The 21032-nt window shown below is 47.4% G+C and overlaps 2 protein-coding genes across 2 annotated transcripts in view; both read left to right on the forward strand.

The window, feature by feature from the left end:
• LOC119122085 (C-type mannose receptor 2-like) overlaps positions 1–21032 on the forward strand; it is a 184243-nt gene that overhangs the window by 94955 nt on the left and 68256 nt on the right. Inside the window, exon 22 of the mRNA XM_037250272.1 lies at positions 11024–11146. Coding sequence (XP_037106167.1) covers positions 11024–11146 — 123 coding nt within the window. The remainder of the gene's footprint in view (positions 1–11023; positions 11147–21032) is intronic.
• Positions 1404–2091, forward strand: LOC119128326 (lymphocyte antigen 75-like). The gene is made up of 2 exons (XM_037260586.1): positions 1404–1762; positions 1930–2091. The coding sequence occupies exons 1-2, from the start codon at positions 1434–1436 to the stop codon at positions 2072–2074; spliced, it is 474 nt and encodes a 157-aa protein (XP_037116481.1). The 5' UTR covers positions 1404–1433; the 3' UTR covers positions 2075–2091.

Genomic DNA, 21032 nt, shown 5'->3' on the forward strand with positions numbered 1-21032 from the left:
GGCGTCACATCCGTGGTCGCGCTCTTGTCGCCAGTTGGCCCTCACGTGACGCGAGTCTCGCTTGCAGGCTGGAGCGAAAAGTGCGGCAGGTGGATGGAGAACCCGGCCAACGACTTCTGCTACCTGATCAACCACAACCAGGACGTGACCTGGCAGGAGGCGCGAGACAAATGCGTCGACCACGGAGGCGACCTTCTCAGCCTTGCCGACGACACTGAACAGAAGTTCATACAAGGTAAAGTGCCCGGAGGACACGATGGAGCACTTTACCTTGCACAGTTTATGCCGCATGGACTCCAGAAGGAACAATGCACCTCTTGATCGTTGTTTAACTTTGATTGGAAGATCTGTGCGACATTCCGCTGACTCTATGGTTGGGCGCCAATGCCGAGATCACTGAAGGCAGCAAGTGGACTGATGGATCCCCGTTCATTTACAAAAACCTGAAAGCAGGTCGGTCTCAAACCCGCCGAATGTTTGTCGGCGACAAAACGGACGAGTGCTTAGCGTCTGTCGTCTCCTTCCAGATAACGCCAGTGACGCCACTGGCGGACGCTGCCTTTCCTTGCTCACTGCCGACGGCGACTGGAAATTTGACCAATGCCGAAAAAACAGCAGCTACATCTGCAAGAGAAGAGGAAGAGGTAACGTGACGCTTGGCCGATTCGCACTGACTTCTGAAGTCCTCTCGATGAAATATGTGTGTGTTGTGAGCGTGTCAATTGTCAAGTCATGGAGCTAACGCAATCGGCAAAACTGGAATTAGGACTGCAGCTGGTCTGAATTTCTTGTTTCCCACAACATTGGTGGCAAAACGTTGATAATACTGTGATAAATTGTTTTCGCTGGTCAGTTGGCAGCCTTGAGTGCCTTAAAAGGCGCCTTATAAATAAAATGTATTATTATTATTATTAGTTAATCTCCGGGAACTCGCTGTTGAAAGTGGCTTCCTCAGGGAAGGAAAAAATATCTCAAGACAATCAGCTGATTGGAAAAAGATTTTATTCCTCCAAGATGTGGAAATTTCTCGCGTCCAGAAAAGTTCCTCCCGTGCCTTCCAGACTTCGTGCTTTTTACATTGAGTCTCTACCCTAAACGGTCACAAACCAAACCACTCATTGTTAAAACTCTGATCCCAGACTGCCAGTATTATCTCGGGGGAAAGATGGTCACAAAAAAAGACTGCTTGATGGTTAAATTTGGATCGGAGCCGGCTGAGCCAATTCTATTCTCTGTACTCGTACGTCAGCGTTTCTTGAGGGCTAAAAGTACCCACGACCTGAGGCCCACACTCAACAGAGATGAGCTTGAATAAGTGGAATATGCGTCAAATAAAAATATTCTACAATCCCCCAAATGTTTCCTCAGTCGATCAGACGTCATGTGATACGGTCTACGGGTGGCTCCCTTTCGGCTTCAGTTGCTACAAGAAGATGGCGACCCCCAACGGTTGGCTGGGGGCTCGGCACGATTGCGTCGGGGAGGGCGGCGACCTGGTCTCGGTCGCCTCATCGGGCGAGGAAGCCTTTGTGAAGAAGCAAATGGGCAACGACGACCCCTTCTGGATCGGACTCTCCAATCTGGTGAGACGGAAGCGCAAGCAGTTGATTCTCTACCGGTACGCGATTGACAAGCGGGATTGGTCTGTGCAGAAATGCGAAGAGGCTTGGTGTCGGTATGACAAGAAGCAAAAGAAGCTGACTTGGTCCGATGTCCGCGTGACGGGAAACTACTCCAACTGGGACTCCCGTCAGGTTGGAAGGTAAAAAAGTCACGTCTTGATGTCCTTTCACTGTCAGGCAAGGTTTTGGGGCCCCTTTCCAAAATGGGAAAGAGCACCGTGATGAGGGGAAAAAAGACCTTTTTTCAAGTTTTCACCAGAAAGCAAGAAAAAAATACTGAAATGCTTATCACGACTTCTCCCGACAGCTCCGACGTGGATTCCTGCGCGTACGTCAACCAAGGTGTGTGGACTCAGCCAGGAAAGTGGCGACACGGCTCGTGCAGATCCTCATTGCCGTTTATGTGCGAGCGCCCGCTGGACGGTAAGCCTGCTCAGGAGTTGTCATGTTGATGTCGAAAGTGACATTTCACTTGCGTGGTCTTTTTGCAGACTGCCCGGAGGGCCGGCCGTGTTCCTTGAAAGACTTTGGTTACCTTCGAGTGGAGAGTGAGTGGCTGCCACGCTTGTTTTTACTCTTCCACCGTCCCGCCGTGCTTCTCTAATCCAAGTTTGTTTGTGGCTTCAGCTTCCTCCTGCGACCCTGGCGAATTCCTGTTTGACGAGTCTTGCTATCGTTTCGAGGGGGTGAAGAAGGTGCAGTGGGCCGCCGAGAGGGTTTGCAAAAGAAACAAAGGTCATCTGGCCAGCGTCCTCTCAGCGGATGAAGGCAATTTCTTGGCAGGTCAGCAAGTGCCAAGAAACATCCGACAAGTGGATGCTCTTTTTGTGCTGAAGCGCTTGTTCTGCTTTCCTCAAGCTCACATGCGAGACGCAGGAAGATCTCAGCCTTTTGTGGGATTGAAGAAGAAGAAAAACATTTTTGAGTGGATTGACGGAAAATCTACAGTAAGTTAAAAATTTACTGCAGTCTAAAGAAGTTGGCATTCGCCTCTACCCAAAGGCAAAAGATTGGAATTGAATAGAAAAATGCTTTTGAAGTATATAAGCTGGAACATTTGCGGAACAAACTTGCCGTTTCTCCTTTAGAATGATATTGAAATGAACAGATTTCAAGACCGCACAAATTATTTATAAAGCTAAAAAAAATTACTCCCTAATATACAAAAATGGTTCATAGAAAGAGAAAGTGTTTACAGTCTAAGAAGGAGAGGGAGTCTTTTACAACCTAAGGTGCGCACCACCCTCAAAAGCATGTGCATATTTGTCAATGGGGTAAAGCTATGGAATAAGTTACCTGTAACGATCAAAGAAAGTAAACACAATGCCCAATTCAAAGAACACTTTAAAAATTTGACACTAGAAAATTATAGTAATTGAAATCTTCTGCCTGTCTGTTTTCAGCTATATAGTCCATATCCTATTTATTTATTTTTCTTTTCAGAATATTATTGTATAAACCGCTTTTCATTTCTAAAATTATCTTCCTCCGATAAATCAGGTTTCTGTACTTCGAAAAAACTAACTACTGTTGAGAATTATGATGTATAAAAGGGGTATGGAAAACAAGCAATAGCTTCTTCCTTCTCCTTTTTTGAACATGTTGATTTATGTGCCTCATTGGCATAACATGAAATTATGTGAAAATGTGAAAAAATGATTTTGTGTTTGGTCGATCTTATGTTCAAAAATAAATTTCACTTCACTTCACTACGAAAAACTTGAATGAGATTTAAAAAAAAAAAAAAAAAAGGAATCAGTCTTGTAGGATAAAGTGCAGAATTTGACGGAATTCCGGAGAATAAAACAGGATGACAGGATGAAACTGGCCCCAGTATGCAGTTTTCACCGAAACGCTCAAAATTGGGATTTCACCAAAAGAAAGTTGAAATGCTCCAACACGGAATGGAAAAACTCATTCAACCAAGCGCAACACAAAACAGGCTCAAGTGGCGTCCGACGTGTCGTCCGCAGGACTACGTCACGCAGTTGGTGGGAAAAAAGTCTACAGGACTCGAAGAGTGCTTTGCTCTGTCATCTTCTGGACAATTTGATGAGTGGTCATGCGCTAAAGAGCAGCCATCTATCTGCAAAAAAGGTCCGCAAGTTACCGCAGCTCACTTTGCCCTTGAACCTGTTATTACTCTCTTTTTTGATCCCCCTTGCGTTCTTGCAGCCAAGGTACAAGGGGCTCTCCCTGTTCTGCCGTCATCAACATGGGGACCAGGTGAGCATCCCACCCTGCATTCGGTCGGTCGTCGCTTTGCCCTCAAGTGACACGGGTCTCGCTTGCAGGCTGGAGCAAAAAGTGCGGCTGGTGGATGGACAACCCGTCCAACGACTTCTGCTACCTGATCAACCACAACCGTGCCAAGACCTGGCAGGAGGCGCGAGACAACTGCGTCGGCCTCGGAGGCGACCTGCTCAGCATCACCCACTCTGATGAACAGAACTTCATACAAGGTAAACGTCCCAGAGGACACTATAGAGGCTCGCACAGTTTATGCCCCGTGGACTCCAGAGGGAACAACGCTGTTACACACGCACCTGTACGATGTTCAAACTCTTGGTCGTTGTTTAACTTTGATCCAAAGGTCTGTACGCTCGTCCCCTGAGCAGTCCCACTCTGTGGTTGGGCGCCAATGCCAATATCACTAACGGCATCGAGTGGATTGACGGATCGACGTCCACTTACAAAAACCTGAAAACAGGTCGGCCTACAACCCGGGGAATGTTTGTCGGCGACAAAACGGATGAGTGCTTAGCATTTGTCGTCTCCTTCCAGGCATCGCCGGAGAAGGCCCAGGTGGAAGCTGCCTTTCCTTGCTCACTGCTGACGGCCGCTGGGCAAAAGCCGATTGTAAGGAGAAGCGCAGCAGCTACATCTGCAAGAGAAGAGGAAGAGGCATGATTTGACATTGGTCTTATTCTTAGAGTTGTGTCATCAGATATGAAGTATTAAGGAAGGCCTTTTCTAAAGTCCTTTGATTCTCGGTGCCGCAGTTGACACGATTGGTAAAAAACTCACTGGAATTTAGTTTCCACAAAATGCTGACAAGACAAGTCATGCCATTACGTGCGGATAATTCTATATTTCTGCCATTCTAAATAACGGCATAATAATGGTGTCCTCAGCCATTCCTAAATCAGCATGTGAGAAGGGGTGGAGTCTTCACCAGTCCAGTTGCTACAAGAAGATGGAGACCCCCAACGGTTGGCTGGGGGCTCGGTACAACTGCTTCTGGGAGGGCGGCGACTTGGTCTCCATCGGCTCATCGGACGAGGAAGCCTTTGTGAAGAACGAAATGGGCAAGAACCCCTTCTGGATCGGACTCTCCAATCTGGTGAGACGGAAGCGCAAGCAGTTGATTTTCTACTGGTACGCACGCGACTGACAAGCGGGATTGGTCTCTGCAGAAATGCGACGAGGCTTGGTGTCGGTATGACAAGGAGCAAAAGAAGCTGACTTGGTCAGATATTCGTGAGACGATGACCTACTCCAACTGGGCTCCAGGTCAAGTTGGAAGGTAAGAAGTTCATGTCTTGAATGTTAGGCAATGTTTGGGTCCCCTTTCCAAAATGGGAAAGAGCACATGTGACGAGGGGGGAAAAAAAAGTATTTTGTTAAAAGAGAGCAAGAAAAGAACCTCCAATTCATCCTGTTTGTAAGATGCTTTTCACGACTTCTCCCGACAGCTCCGATGTACAGTCCTGCGCGTACGTCAACCAAGGCTCGTGGACCGAGAGTCAGCCAGGAAAGTGGCGACAAGCCTCGTGCGGATCCTCGTTGGCGTTCATGTGCGAGCGCTCGCTGGACGGTAAGTCTGCTCAGGAGTTGTCATGTTGATGTCGAAAGGGACATTTTAATTGTGTGGTCTTTCTGCAGACTGCCCAGAAGGCCGGCAGTGTTCCTTGAAAGACTTTGGTTACGATAGAGTGGAGAGTAAGTGGCTGTCACTCTGGTTTTTACTCCTGCATCGTGCCGCCGTGCTTTTCCAATCCAAGTTTGTTTGTGGCTTCAGCTTCCTCCTGCGACCCCGGCGACTTCCTGTTCGACGACTCTTGCTATCATTTTGAGTGGAAACGTAAGAATTGGCAGGCCGCCGAGAAATTCTGCAAGGGACGGGATGGTTACTTGGCCAGCGTCCACTCAGAGGACGAAAACAAGTTCTTGGCTGGTGAGCACCAAGACAAACCAACAATTCTGTGATCATCCCGCAATGATCACCAGCATCTTTGCAACTAGCGCTTGTTCTGCTTTACTCAAGCTCACGTACGAGATGATAAAGGATATTGGCCTTTAATGGGACTCAAGAAGAACAAAGACAACAAATTTTCCTGGAGCGACGCAACGTCTGCAGTAAGCAAAACGCCTACAGCTGTCTAAAATGTGTCCAGAATGAGATATGAGAAAGCCAAAGTTGGGTTGGTTACAATGTTGCAAGAGCAGAAAAAAATGTGTTAAGTTTCAAAGGGGCTGGGCCACGAACACAGATTAACTTGCAGTTGTTTTAAGACAAATAAAATTGACAAGCTTGAATAAAATAGTTATATACAGTTTTTTTTGTCTGGTCATATAAAAGTGCAGAATTTTACAAAGAACAAAATAGGAACATTGTAGTTGTTGATGTTAAAAATGGAGTACAGTAATGAGAAAAGGAAAAAAATCTGAACGTTTGAAGAAAATAAGTTGCAACACCAAACGCACTCAAGTGGTATCCATCCTGTCATCCGCAGGACTACATCACGCTGAGGGGAGAACAGTCTACAGGACGCGGTGACTGCTTTGCTCTGTCAGCTTCTGGACAATTTTATCAGTGGCCCTGCACTAAAGAGCAACCATCTGTCTGCAAAAAAGGTCCAAAAGTCACCACAGCTCACTTTGCCCTTTAACCTCTCACTGCTCTCTCATATTTGATCCCCCTTGCGTTCTTGCAGCCAAAATCCGAGAGGCTCGCCATGATCCGCCAAAATTAAAAGGTGAGCGTCCCACCCTGCGGCTGACACGTGATTGGTCGTTGGCTAGTTGGCCCTCAAATGACGCGAGTCTTGCTTGCAGGCCGGAGCATAAAATGCGGCTCGTGGGTGAAGAACCCCTTTAAGGACATCTGCTACCTGGTCAACCGCAACCATGCCAAGACATGGCAGGAGGCGCGAGACGACTGTGTCCGCCTCGGAGGCAACCTGCTCAGCATCACTGACAACACGGAGCAGACCTACATACTAGGTAGGCATATGGGCTCGATCAGTACTATTGGTTGAGAATCTTGCGATATTTGTAGAGTCTAGATATGCCAAAGAAAGTGACATTTTGAAAGAACTTTTTTGCCAGTTGTCTTTTATTGCTCAAGACAAAGAAAACTTTGTGACGTCACCTGCAGTTGGTTACCAGACCCCAAGTGGTTGTGTTGTGGAGGCTGAGGACTGTATAGGGCAGGGGTGGCCAACCGGTCAGAGACTAAGAGCCACATTTTTTTACTGTGTACCGCAAAGAGCCACATTTATTCTGTTACGTGTTATGTATGGTTGGAAGGACAAGTCTTCTGCTGTTGACATCTTTTATTCGAGCTAAAGGTTTGCGGTGCAAGGAAATGTCCGGCCTGGAGGCGAAAGCGAGTTTTGTCGAGTTCTGGACTTTGATGCGGGGACATTAAAGGAGCTCGGACTGCTACGTCCTGAAGCGTCGCCGGACTCGTCTGCTATTCCTCCCCCGGTTGGGAAGCGTCGAAAGCGGTGTGCGAGGAGGCTGAAGAGGGGCAAGCGTGGGGGCGTCCGGGCCAGGCTGGCGGCCAACCCGGCTCGCCCGGCCGTGCCTTCCATTCTTCTGGCGAATGTTCGATCGCTGGACAACAAAATGGATTACATTCGCTTGCTGAGATCTACAAACCGGACGGTGCGTGACTGCTGTGTGCTCGTGTTCACTGAGACTTGGTTGACCGGCAACATTCCGGACTCGGCTGTACGTCTGGAGCGGCTAGCGTGCTATCGGGCGGACCGGGCCATTGTACGAGGGGGGAAATCTCGTGGAGGTGGAATATGCGTCTACATCCGTGACGAGTGGTGCCGGGACTCTGTGGTGGTATGCAGGCACTGCTCGCCACTGGCGGAGTTTGTGATCATTAAGTGCCGTCCTTTTTACCTGCCGAGGGAATTTACCGCGATTCTGCTGGTCGCGGTTTACATCCCGCCTTCCAACATCGGAGGCGACAGGGTCGCGGCTCTTAGTGAACTGTACCAGGCTGTCAGTGACCAACAGACAGCGCACCCTGACGGTTTCACCATCTTCGCTGGGGATTTTAATCATGCTAACCTGAAGTCTGTTTTTCCGAGGCTTCACCAGCATGTTGATTTTCCTACGCGTGGCGACAGCTTCCTGGACCTGGTCTACTCTTCGCATAAAGGAGCTTTCAAAGCCGCCCCCCTCCCGCATCTTGGACTTTCTGACCATATCACTGTTATGCTTTTGCCCGCATACAGACAAAAGGTGAGAACATCCAGACCAGTTCGCAAGCGGGTGCGGCCTGAGGGTGCCTCTGATGCGCTTCGTGACTGCTTTGGCTCTACTGACTGGGACGTGTTTAGGAGGGCTGCCACTTGCGACGGTCGGGCGGACATTGAGGAGTATACTGACTCTGTTTCCTCCTACATCAGGAAGTGCATTGATGATGTGACACACTCAATATCCGTCGTCACTCGGGCTAACCGGAAGCCATGGCTGACAGGGGCTGTCTTCAGGCTGCTGAGGGCCAGGGACAAAGCCTTCAGGGCGGGGGATGAGGCTGGCTTGAGGACTGCGAGGGCCGACCTGTCCCGGGGCATCAAAGAAGCGAAGAGGGCGTTCTCGTGCAAAATTACCGCCCACTTCAAGGACAGCAGGGACGCACGGAGCCTTTGGCAGGGCATTCAGACCATCACGGACTACAAGCCCGCGCCGCCGAGCTGTGAAGGCGACGTCCGTCTGCTCAATGACCTCAACCGCTTCTTTGCTCGCTTCGACGCCCAGAACAGCACTTGCCCGCTGAAGGCCACTCCCCCTTCCCACGAGCTGCCCCTGTGCCTCTCCGCCGACAGCGTGAGGAGGGCGCTTGCCGCTATCGACATCCGTAAGGCGGCGGGCCCGGACAACATCCCGGGTCGAGCGCTGAAGGACTGCGCTGGTGAGCTGACGGGTGTCTTCACAGACATCTTTAACACTTCCCTGCAGCAGGCCATCGTCCCGTCGTGTTTCAAAGCTGCCACCATCGTACCTGTGCCGAAGAAGCCTGCTCCGTCCTGCTTCAATGACTACCGCCCCGTGGCACTTACGCCCATCATCATGAAGTGCTTTGAGCGGCTTGTCATGGAGCACATCCGGTCAGTTCTCCCCCCCACCATTGACCCCTTCCAGTTTGCGTACCGAGCCAAACGGTCCTCTGAGGATGCCATCTGCTCTGCCCTCCACTCGGCCCTCACCCACCTGGAGGGGAGAGAGTCGTATGTGAGGTTGCTGTTTGTGGACTTCAGTTCTGCCTTCAACACCATTGTGCCACAGCGTCTCATCAGCAAACTTGACAAGCTGGGCCTCAGTACCTGCCTCTGCAACTGGCTACTGGACTTCCTCTGTCAGAGGCCACAGGTGGTACGTGTTGGCGACAAAATCTCCGCCAGCATCACGCTGAGCACAGGGGCCCCCCAAGGCTGCGTGCTCAGTCCGCTGCTCTTCACCCTCCTGACGCATGACTGCGCTGCCACCTGCAGCGGCAACCGCATAGTGAAGTTTGCTGACGACACGACTCTGGTGGGTCTCATCACCAAGGGAGACGAGACTCAATACAGGCTGGAGGTTGACCTTCTGACCGCGTGGTGCAGGGACAACAACCTCCTGCTGAACGTCGACAAGACCAAGGAGATTGTTGTTGACTTCCGGAAGGGTCACGCCCAACACCTGCCGCTGACCATCGACGGTGCTGTGGTGGAGAGAGTGAGCAGCGCCAGGTTCCTGGGGGTGCACATCAGTGAGGATCTCTCCTGGTCCACCAACACCGCATCGCTGGCGAAGAAGGCCCAGCGCCGCCTGTACTTCCTTCGGAAACTCAGGCGAGCGGGGGCTCCTCCGGCCATCATGACTACTTTTTACCGCGGCACCATTGAGAGCGTCCTCTCCGGCTGTATTGCTGTTTGGGGTGGCAGCTGCACTGACTATGACTTGAAGGCCCTGCAGCGCATAGTGAAAACGGCTAGTAAGACTATTGGTGCTTCTCTCCCCTCCTTGAAGGACATTTACACCTCCCATCTCACCCGCAAGGCGACCAAGATTGTGAGTGATGTGAGTCACCCCGCTCACTCTTTGTTTGATCTTCTGCCCTCTGGGAGGCGGTACAGGAGCCTGCGCTCCCGCACCACCAGACTCTCCAACAGCTTCGTACTCCAGGCTGTTAGGATCCTGAACTCGCTCCCCCTTTCAGCGTAGCGTCCTGTTCTTGCGGTCTGCTGGATGCACACTGGCTCGGTTTTGCCCCTCTTATTTATTGGGTTATTGGTTTATTATTTATTCATCGCTCATTTTATTTATTATTTATTATTTATGGTTTGTGCCTTCTTGTTTTTGTTTTGTGTCGCCTACTTGTATGTCTCGTCACCGTGGGATGGAGGAAACGGAATTTCGGTTTCTTTGTGTGTCTTGACATATGAAGGGATTGACAATAAAGCTGACTTTGGCTTTGACTTTGACTTTGAGTATCTTGAAGTATCTTATTTGCATTTAAAGAGACCGCACCAAAACTATTGAGAACAGGGGTAAAAGAGGAGCTTGTGACGCTATGACGACGAAGAATTCAGACAAAAGATTTGCTGTTCCACTTGATGCACAACGGAATGAGTAGAATGTCAAATGAATTTATAACCATGATAGTGTAATGTCCTGTATTATTTGTTTGTTGTGTCTGGGCGTGTGAGGGCAGGGCCAGGAGTGAGAAGTGACGTCATGCGGGTGGGTTGTGCGGGCTGGTTAGCTTGGCAATCAGTTGGTGTGTGAGGCGCATGGGCGTGAGTTGTGGCCACCAGCAGCTCCTGTTTGCACATTTTTCTGTTGCCTTTTTTTTGTCATAATAAAAGCGGCGATCAAACCGTCTGAACATCCTTGACGCACTGAGGGGCATTACAATACGTATAGGCTTAAAGTCATTCACTGGTGTCATCTTATTTCTGTTTGATCCAAAGGTCTGTCCAGCGCTTATGAAAACATTTCTTCTTGGTGGTTGGCCACCAACACCATGATCACTCAAGAGGGGTTAAAGTGGACTGACAGGTCTCCCTTTCGTTACACCCACTGGACCACAGGTGGGTCCAAACGCCGTCCAATATTTGTTGCCGACGGTCTGGAGCAATGGAGAGGAGCGCTTAGCATCTGCCGTCTCCTTACAGATAGCCCTAGTAAATCCTCTGCTGAAAACTGCCTTTTCTATAACATTGAAAGTGAACTGGGAAAATGGGAATTTGACAACTGCCAGAAGAAGAGAAACTACATGTGCAAGAAAAGAGCCAAAGGTAAGATTTGACTCATGGCCAATTCAGGTTGATGCCCATCTTTGGCTTTTGCCTCGCAGGACAGAAACCGGAACCTCCACGCCATAACGGTAAGTCAGTCTCCCCGAATCCTGAATGTTGACGTCAAAAGATGCGAGACGGAAAAAAGACATCATGGTGCGCTCGCAGGTTTTCGGGAGATCCTTGTGTGCAACCACCAGAAGAACGTCGACCTCTTTTGTCAGAGTGAGGGTCAAAGCGTCATCCGCATCCAGTCGGCCTTCTACGGACGGAGGAGCGGCAGCCTTTGTCCAACTCAGAACGCAACAGAGGGTATGACAGGACATAAGCGACGTCGTCCGTGGTCCGACGATACGACCGTTGCAGCCAAATAAGCTTCTCGGCCTTGTGACTTGCAGAGACTTGTGTGGTGCGAGGAGCCCTCCCTCATTACAGGCAGAAATGTGACAACCGTCAATATTGTCTTGCTGACCCTTTTGAGGGCGTCCGGAAGACCTGCCCTGCAGTCTCCAAATACCTGCACATGGTCTACAGCTGTGAACGGAAAGGTGGGCTTCACGTCTCTGTTGTCTAATGCGGTATCTCCCGACCAGAGTTGGGGTATGACGGCACATTGAATGGTCTGTTCTGCTTCGGACGTTGATGCGATGGCTAAAAGGTTCAGGGGACCACTCGCCATAAAAGCTTGGCGACCATTGGCCTAGTGAATCGACGGCTCCTAACAATGCCCAGAACAATACAACACAAGGATTCAGTTATCAGGGATCCGTTGCAACATGATTCTGGGTTGTCCTCAGTGTGTCTTGACAGTTTGGTCGAGGCGGACAAGCGCATCGCCGACTCAGCGTTTGAAGCCTCCTCCTCTATGAGCGACACCAGCCCAGAGAAAGCTCAATTGAGCAAGAATTCCTGCTGGAGACCGTCACAAGATCGTACGTAGACAACCGAAAGTTACTTCGGCGCTGGCAGTTTGGTGTCCTGAGCGAACTTGTGTCCTGCAGCCTCCACCAGCTGGATCCAGGTTAACCTCGGTCACGTGAGAAAGGTGACCGGGATCGTCACCCAGGGCTGTCCTCATACTGACCAAAGGTCCTGGGTCATCGACTTTGAGATGAAGATGAGTTTGGATGGCAAAAGCTGGACTGAACACCCGGACGAAAAGGTGAGCGGCCAGCCAGTCGACCTGACGCCGACCGGGCCCCCCAAACTTGCCATTACAAATGAGAGTGCTATTTCTAGTTTACCGGAGGGGGGGAGCACCGGTTTGGCTCTGCGTTTTCCGCTCAGTACGTCCGCATCCTGCCGCTGGAGGACAGCGTTGACTTCGGCCTCAGCTTTGACCTCTTGGGATGCGCACGTGACGGTAAGCGAGTCTCTCCCTCCGCTGCCGGTAAAAACATGCAACCCATCTTTTGATATCACCTTTTGTCTGACAGATGGGATGACCTGTGACAGCACGTTCAACAGCCTCCACTTGACCAAGGCAATGACGTGAGTCGCACTTGCCCCGGTGTTTCCATGACGGTGAGCGCCTGTCGTCAATTTGCTTGTCCTCTCCTTCTGCAGGTTCCACTGCCCACCCAAGTGCGCCAACTCCAAACACAATGTCACAGGAACCTTGGTCTACAATAAGGTACGGGATTGCTGACCCTTGGATTGGAGAGGCACTGGCTCTTGGCAAAAATCATCATTTCAAAGATGAACCTACATTTCAATTGGGATTTTCAAATTACCGTTCTTTTCCATGTATAATGCGCAAAATTTAACTAATTTATTGTCCTAAAATCTGGGGTGCGCATTATACATGGGTACAAATTATTTTTTTTTTTTTTCTTTAAATCCGGATATCATACGGAGGCCGCCATTACAGATGCGCTTTCTTCTCTGCTGTTCACTTCAAACACGCTCCATACGAACACAATGCTCTCGTATCAGACACTTGCTCGATCACCTGCTCGTTTGCTGTCACAATGTACCCTACACAAATCCGAAACATTTCTTCGCTATTGAGTTTGCTAGCGCATGCGCAGTGATACTGACCGGCAGAATAATTTTTTCTGAAATAACTTTACATTTACGGACTTAAGTAGGAGTCAAAATTTGGGTGCGTATTATACATGGGTACAGGCTTTTTTCCAGCATCAACATGCCATTTTTAGGGTGCGTATTATACATGCGGGCGCATTATACATGGTAGTTCCATTTGAAAGATTATTTTATTTCCACACACCACTCAGGAAATCAAATCCTCCCTATTGTGACCAGTCAGTTGAGTTCTTGACTTAATGTGAGTGCAGGACTCAAGCGTCTGCGCGGCCGCTATTCACGCCGGCGTCATTCCTAACGACATCGGAGGAGACTGTATTGTGATGAAAGCCGTGGCAAAGAAGGGCTTTGCTGGCTCCACCCAGAACGGGATCACCTCCCTCAAGTGAGTGGCCAACGTTTATGGCAAAGTACCAATAAGAGGCCCAGCTCATTGTCACATGTACGACCTGCAGGAATGCCGACTCGACGGATCAGGCCTTCACATTTGCAGACGGAGGTGAGTTCACGGAGCATTTTTTCATGTTAATTGCTCAACTACTGCTAACCCCGCACGGGATCTCACCCGCAGAGCCGAGATGCTTGGGAGAGTCCTGGGAGGAGTTTGCGGGCTTCTGCTACAAAGCTTTTGAGGACAAGAAGGAGTGGGCCGCTGCTCAAGCTGACTGCAAGAAATTGGGTGCCAATCTGGTGTCCATCCTTTCCGAGGTGGAGCAGACGTGGGTGAAAATTGCTTCTGCCCTCGGTGCGCAAACCGTCTTTGTAGAACTACTATCCCCTGAACGCTGGGTGAGAGATCTGCTCGCCTTTGTCCTCTGCAGACACCAGCGATATGTGGACCGGACTGCATGACCAGACTGTCCTCGGCATGTTTGAGTGGTCAGACCGCCACGAGGTGACCTTCACCGACTGGGCCCCGGAAGAACCCAAACACCTGAAAAAGGACTGTGTGGCGATGTCGCAAAAGGTGCGTGGCCAATTGACTGTTTGCAAGAACATCTGCACGATCCACTGAAATCCTTCTTGCTCATCTTTCAGGCTGGAAAATGGAAGCAGATAAGCTGCAAGATACCCAACAGCTTCATGTGCAAGATGCCCAAAGCGCATTATGCAATCACCTCAGAGAAGGCAGAGGAGAGCCATTCTGGTGACAGCGTACTCTTGCACAGAAGCAAGCTCGCCAAGTCAGCGAATGCAGTGAGTTGATTATTTTCTCTCTCTCTCTCTGCATCCCACGTTTCTGGACAGGTTCAAAAGACAGTTGTAATGATTTCCACACAATCTCATTTCAGTGTCAGATCTTAGCGTTTGCATGCGATTTCTACTCAAGATGTTTTGGCCAGTTATGTTTTGATTACATGTTTGCAGCTTGGATCAATGATCAAGCTGAAGGGAGGTCTCCGTGTGAACAACGTCATCACCATCACAGGACGAGCAAATAAATTGGCAGATTGGTACGAGGACCCCCAGCCACTCCCACACGGGCACAAGAATGCTAATACCACAAACACACTGTCGTACATCTGTGTTGCAGGTTTAAAATCAAACTGTTTGTGCCTGATGACGAAACCGACAACGTGGTCGCGCTGCTCCTCAAGTTGAACTTTGTAACCAAGAAGATTTGGTTGTACTCCAGAGTGAACACAACTTGGAACGAAAGAGAGGAGCATCCCACGCAAAGCTCTGGACGCGGACGAGAAGTCAAGGTGACGTGAATCACATAGTATTTTTGCACACACTCTCACTTAGTTTTGGGGTTTCCAAACTTTGGTGTGGAATATTCCTTACCTTTGATTGGTGACGGTTAGTTAATTCTATCTTATTGTCGCTTTGTTGTTTGTTCATATGCGCAAGGCGTATCCATACAACTGTCTGTCAAAACCCATTCCATCTTGTAGAACCTCCCTAAACATACGTCAATCTTAAAAAATAATTGAGTGTTTCCAATGGGAAGCGGACATTTACTGGTTGAAGAGCACCTAGTCGCTAAGAAAGGTTGGAGTGATTTTCTTTTTCAAACTACAAAAAGTATGGAACGGAAATGTTACAGTCCTTCGTGATGCTACTCAGAAATGTCCACCATAGCATGAATTTTCTTCCAATCGCTAGCGAAACTGTAAGGTTTGCTCGCCCAAAAAAGTCACGAGTCCCAAAAATGTCAACGTGAACGTCACATCTCCCGCCTTTGCTCGCTGCCATGCCGTTCACACTCATCACGTGCATGGTGTCCTTGTTGTTGCTCAGGTTGTCATCAAGTGCGCCGACGATCATTTCCAGATCACAATCAACGGCCTCGACGAGGTGACTTACAAATACAGAGAGGCCAATCTACAAAGCATCACGCAGATGATCGTGTGGGGTCACGTGTCCATCAAGGACATCAAGCAAAGCTCCGCTTAGACTAGTCTGCGCTAAAATGTGAGGACAGACATCGTCAAAGTGTTCAAATTGTTTTTGGCACAGCCTTTTCCACCAGCTACAGATGGTTTGTGGGATAATTGTACAAAAGTAACCACTTTATAGTTTGATCTAATACTTAATCTTAGTCTAGTGGGCTATTAGAAAAAGCCAGACTTGCATGCTTTTTTTTTTTTCTTTTTGATTGCCTTTGTGCATCCGGGCTTTGTGTTTATTGCATTGAACTGCGCAGTATTTGTAGTTAAGAGAGTTTTCCTGGCCCAATCAAGAGACCCTTTTGACTGATTGGATGATGAGTAATGAGAAGAGAATGCAGTTTCTGGAGAAACTGCGTGTGAAGGCAAAGAAGCTGGATGAAAACTTGGGATTGGGGAATGCTAGCAAATGATGTGAAAAGGCGAGAAATAACGACAAGCGAGAAAAATGTTAAGCGAGAAAAAAATGGTAACACGAGAACCATCAACGAGAAAAAAGTACGATAAGCGAGAGAAAAACAGCGAGACAGTGAGAAAAACATGAGCGAGCAGTAAGCGAGAAAAACAGAAAACGAGAACAACTAAGCAGAGTTAAGCGGAAATAATGGTAAGCGAGAAAAACAATAGGCAAGAAAAATGGTACGCGATAAAAGCGGTACATGAGAAAAAAAGCGAGGAAAAGCGGTAGGCGAGAGAAAAAACGATGACAAAAAAATGAAGTGAGAAAAAGGTATGAAGGTAAAACTACGCTAGAAAAAAAACGGTAAGCGAGAAAAAACAATAGGCAAGAAAAACAGTAAGTGAGAAAAATCGTAAGAGAAAAAACTAAGCAAGAAAAAAAGGTAGATGAGAAAAAACACTGTGAGAGAAACGGTAAGCAAGCGGTAAGCAAGAAAAAAACGGAAGTGTAAAAAAAAACAGTGAGAAAAAACGAAGCAAAAAAGACCTAGGTGAGAGAACCAGTAAGCACGCACAAAGCGACAAAAAAACGGGAAGCAGGAAAATACTAAGCAAAAACGTATGTGAGAAAAACGGTAAGCGAGGAAAGAACAATTTTCTCAACGGATCTACACGATTCACAAAAATGATACTTCCGACGGACAAAAACACGGAAATCCGCAGAAAATTCTCATCCCTGTATAGACGTCTACGGGATAGACAGCTTTTAGAAGTCTTTGTGAAAGTTTTTTAGACGTTTTTTGCATCTATCTATAGCAGTGGTCCCCAACCTTTTTTGCGCCACGGACCGGTTACAGAAATAGTTTCGCGGACTGGCCTTTATATAAAAACATTTATATAAATAAATAATACATTCATAATAAATATAAAAATACGATGAAATAAAATAATGATACGACTGGCAGAAAAACAAGTATAAACGACATAAAAATAAAACTCACCGTTACGTTGAATTAGTGGGAGGGCTGAGCTTGTTTCTCAGAAACGAGCCAGTCCCAATCAGAGACAATGACACCCAAAGTGGTTAAGGTTTGTCTTTTAATACAGGATGCTTGGTCTCCATGTGCCGAAGCAGTTTGAAGGCTTCATTGCTTCGTTAGCCAGCCTGTCACCACATATTATGCAGAGTGGGCTTGGCGCAGAGTCACCTGTGGCGATAAATCCATATTTTAAGTAGGACTCCAGAAATGTTCTTTTAAATGCAGCTTCTTTCTTAGAAGTCGCGGGTTATTCTTCTTCCGTCTCCTCATTGGGCTTTTTTCCCTTTCCAAAGAAGCTTTCCAAACATCTCTGTTACTTGCTCATATTTGCTTGCTTCGCGGGAACATGTCACGTGATCGAGACGGGCGTCTTGACCTGAACCGATGGATTAATTGGGAGAGAATCGCCAATTTTTTTTTATATTTTTCAAAATAAATTATGACTAATTTTTGCTAGCTTTGCGGCTCGACTGGGGAAACATGTCACATGACCGGGATGAGCGTCTTGACCTGAATTAATTGATCGTCGATAAAAGAAAGGTTTTTTTTTTTCCTGTGCGGCTTGGTGGCCCGGTACCAAGTGACCCACGGACCGGTACCGGTCCACGGCCCGGTGGTTGGGGGCCCCTGATCTATAGCATAGACGTCTATGGGATAGATGTCTAAAAACTTTCCCTTTTAGACCTTTTTAGACGGGTTTTAGGCAAGACGTCTAGGTAGATGACAAAATCAGGGCAGTGTCTCTGATTAGTTGACAGCAAAGTGGATTGAGGATAATTTCACCCCACAAAGAGTCGTTTTACATGCAAGAAAAGAACCTTCCACTTGGTACATTTTCCAAGTAGGCATTGGTGTAGCCAACAGAAAATTTTGAACAAACAAGGTTATGCCGTTCTCAGTTATTTTTTTTTCGTATTTTTTGCTGGTAAACTTCAAAGAATTTGTTATTTATGTAGAAGAGGTTCTTTTTTTATAGTAATAGAAAAGTGAGATATTTAAAGTAGACTGTTACTGTCATTCACTGTCAACTGTAACATTTGCTTTTTGCATTGAAAAATAAAATGACATTTAAGTTTGGTGGAATTATATTTTTTGTGTTCTTCAGTACTCTGTGTCAACAAGTAGTGTAATCAAAGTACTTGTACTTATATCTGTTTTTAAAAAAAGTGGTATCGGTGCATCCGATTTACGTATTTCATTTCATGTATTTAAAGCGGTTTTGCATCGTAAAAGCGTTCTAAGATACTTAACGTGCGCGGGAACTACCGTATTTTCCGCACTATTAGGCGCACTTAAAAACTTACATTTTACTCAAAAAAACACAGTGCGCCTTATAATGCACAGCGCCTTATATATGGATCAATTGAGGAATTCGTTGATCCATACTGGTTGTACACAGTGCTCTGCCAAAATGTTTCAGTACGTTTTAGTACGACTAGTAAATTACAAGGTCGCATCGCTTCCCAACATTACGGCAACTGTGGTCAGGGGGCGTCACCGAATAGCTGTTGCACCCGCGAGGCTATTTCATTTCAAAACCGGCTGCTCCGTTAATGTTTCGAGTAAATTTACGGATTGATATGGAAGGGAAACATAGGTAAGCAGTACCAATGTGTTAGATCAAACTTTAGTCAGTTCCAATCATTTTATAGGAGATCGTTTGAGAAACGCGATTGTTTACACTTTGCTGAGGCTCATGGGGGTCTGCGAGCTGAGGCTCATGGGAGTTTGCGGGTGGCTAATGCTATAATAATAGCTGCTATACGCACAAGGCTATTTCATGTCAAAATAGGCTGCTCTGTTAATGTTTCGAGTAAATTTACGGATCGATATGGAGGGAAACATAGGTAAGCAGTACCAGTGTTAGATCGAACTTTAGTCAGTTCTGATCATTTTATAGGAGATTGTTTGAGAAACGCGATTGTTTACAGAGGGCTTATTGGTTATTGGCTAGTGCAGTGTTTCCCAACCTTTTTTCATTCACGGCACACCTTTTCATTGGAAAAAATCTCGCGGCACACCGCCAACAAAAATCTGTTATGCTCCTATATTAAAATCAGTTATATTACAACGAAAGACGTAAAGTCCTATTCCTATATATATATGTATGGAGAGTCGAATAATTTAATAGAAATAAATACTAAATATTCTTTAAATTGTATTCCTTTTTTTTAAATAAAAGTGACTGTTTTTTAAAAAGGTTTTAGACGGTGTAAAAAATAAACTATTTAAAGTGATTGTGATTAAAATAAAAGAATCAACGTGATTTTGTTTACTGTTTTAGACTAGGTCTATAAATATTGCAACAATAAGAACAAAGTCACTTTTAATGACGCTCTGCTGTTCTGACAGCAGCTGAGTGGCTATCACAGTCGAGGTGTCTCGACTTGACTGTTTATTTTATGTATGTGAAAAATAACCAATCCAGGTTCTCCGGTTGAACTGCATGCTCTGATTTCCATTGGACCACAAACGCACCACAACCGTCATAGTGTCTGTCACTGTTAGCAAAATCACACAGCAACACACACATAAACTGAATATGTGCCAATGCAGCACAATCAGACCGACAGAGCATAACATTCAAGATTCTCCGATTCTCCATGCATGCACGATTAGCAAGTGGCTGACCAGGCCTTGCGCGAACTGACCAGTGGTTTGGCGATCCTGTTTACAATGCGCTCCGTAATAATAGTGGACAATCCCACGGCAACAACTGAACATCTCTCACGGCACACCAGTGTGCCGCGGCACAGTGGTTGGGAAACACTGGGCTAGTGGATGCATACCGCAAACCCGAGTCAACCTCAGTTTGTTGCAGTATAGCTTCTATTTTATGCGCCTTTTAATCCGGTGCGCCCTATATATGAAATAATTTCTAAAATAAAAAATTCAATGAGGGTGCGCCTTATAATCCAGTGCGCCTTTGGTGCGAAAAATACGGTAGTTGATGCGCGCGGTGGAAGAATACACAGCGAGAGAGACTGTGGACCGAGGAAGACGGCGTGACCCACTCACATGGTATACGCCATTTTGGAATGTTGCGTTGCCTCTCTCTTGCAAAGCCCCTTCCGGTGTGCAAGCCAACCAAAGGAATAAAGCAAAGGAATTGTTTTTTTTTTTTATTTATTACTGTACTGTTTCATTTTATTACTGTTCCGACTTACACCAAAATTCGATTCACATCACTGCCTCAGAACGGACCGACATCGTAAGCCGAAGATAAAGATAAATATTTTTTGAGATGGAACTGTATGCTAAGGTATGACAACCACTAATCTTGCGAATGGAGCAATTCAGAATCGGCCCCAAGGAAAACATTCTGCAATACTTGAAGGGCTGTTCTATGTTATCAGACGCCTTGTTTTCTTCTTCGAGATTGGGTGCTTGCGTGACCTCCGGCTCATCTACTGTCACGTTCCCACGTCACCTGACTTCCAGCCTAGCCCGACTCATGGAATTGCCAGCACCTGCTACAGCTCGTTAGGTTCCCTATTTAACCTCTCTGTGTTCTGCCAGTGGTTGTCAGTTCGTCTGATTACCCTGCCCGTGATACTGCTGCCTTTTTGTCCCCGGACCAAACTTTGTAGCCAACTGCTTCCTTGAACTTCGACCACGCTCCAGATCGCCGCCTGTCCTGACTACTTGCTCGTCCTTCGACCCACGCTCCAGATCGCCGCCTGTCCTGACTACTTGCTTGTCCTTCGACCACGCTCCAGATCGCCGCCTGTCCTGACTACTTGCTCGCCCTTCGACCACGCTCCATATCGCCGCCTGTCCTGACTACTTGCTCAGCCACGCCAGCCAGACCGCAGGTCCAGCGTTCTACGTCCCCATTTCCCCTTTCGCCAATAAAGGATCGTGCTGCACTTGGTAGCCCTGTCTCTGTTCCCTGACAATCTACTGTCACGGAGTGAACTGAAGACTGCTCACATTTCTTGGCAAGCTCCATTTCATATTCCATAAACTGCAGAAAAAGAAATGGGAAGTAGTTTGGAAGTTGTGAAA

The sequence above is a fragment of the Syngnathus acus genome, chromosome 1 (assembly GCF_901709675.1).
Source record: "Syngnathus acus chromosome 1, fSynAcu1.2, whole genome shotgun sequence".
NCBI classification, from domain to species: Eukaryota; Metazoa; Chordata; class Actinopteri; order Syngnathiformes; family Syngnathidae; genus Syngnathus; species Syngnathus acus.

What these genes read in the sequence shown, in the direction of transcription:
- LOC119128326 (XM_037260586.1), top strand. Translation starts at nt 1,434, where the DNA reads ATGGCGACCCCCAACGGTTGGCTGGGGGCTCGGCACGATTGCGTCGGG. An exon ending in GACTCCCGTCAGGTTGGAAG is followed by an intron (nt 1,763 to 1,929) that starts GTAAAAAAGTCA and finishes TTCTCCCGACAG; the next exon opens with CTCCGACGTGGATTCCTGCG.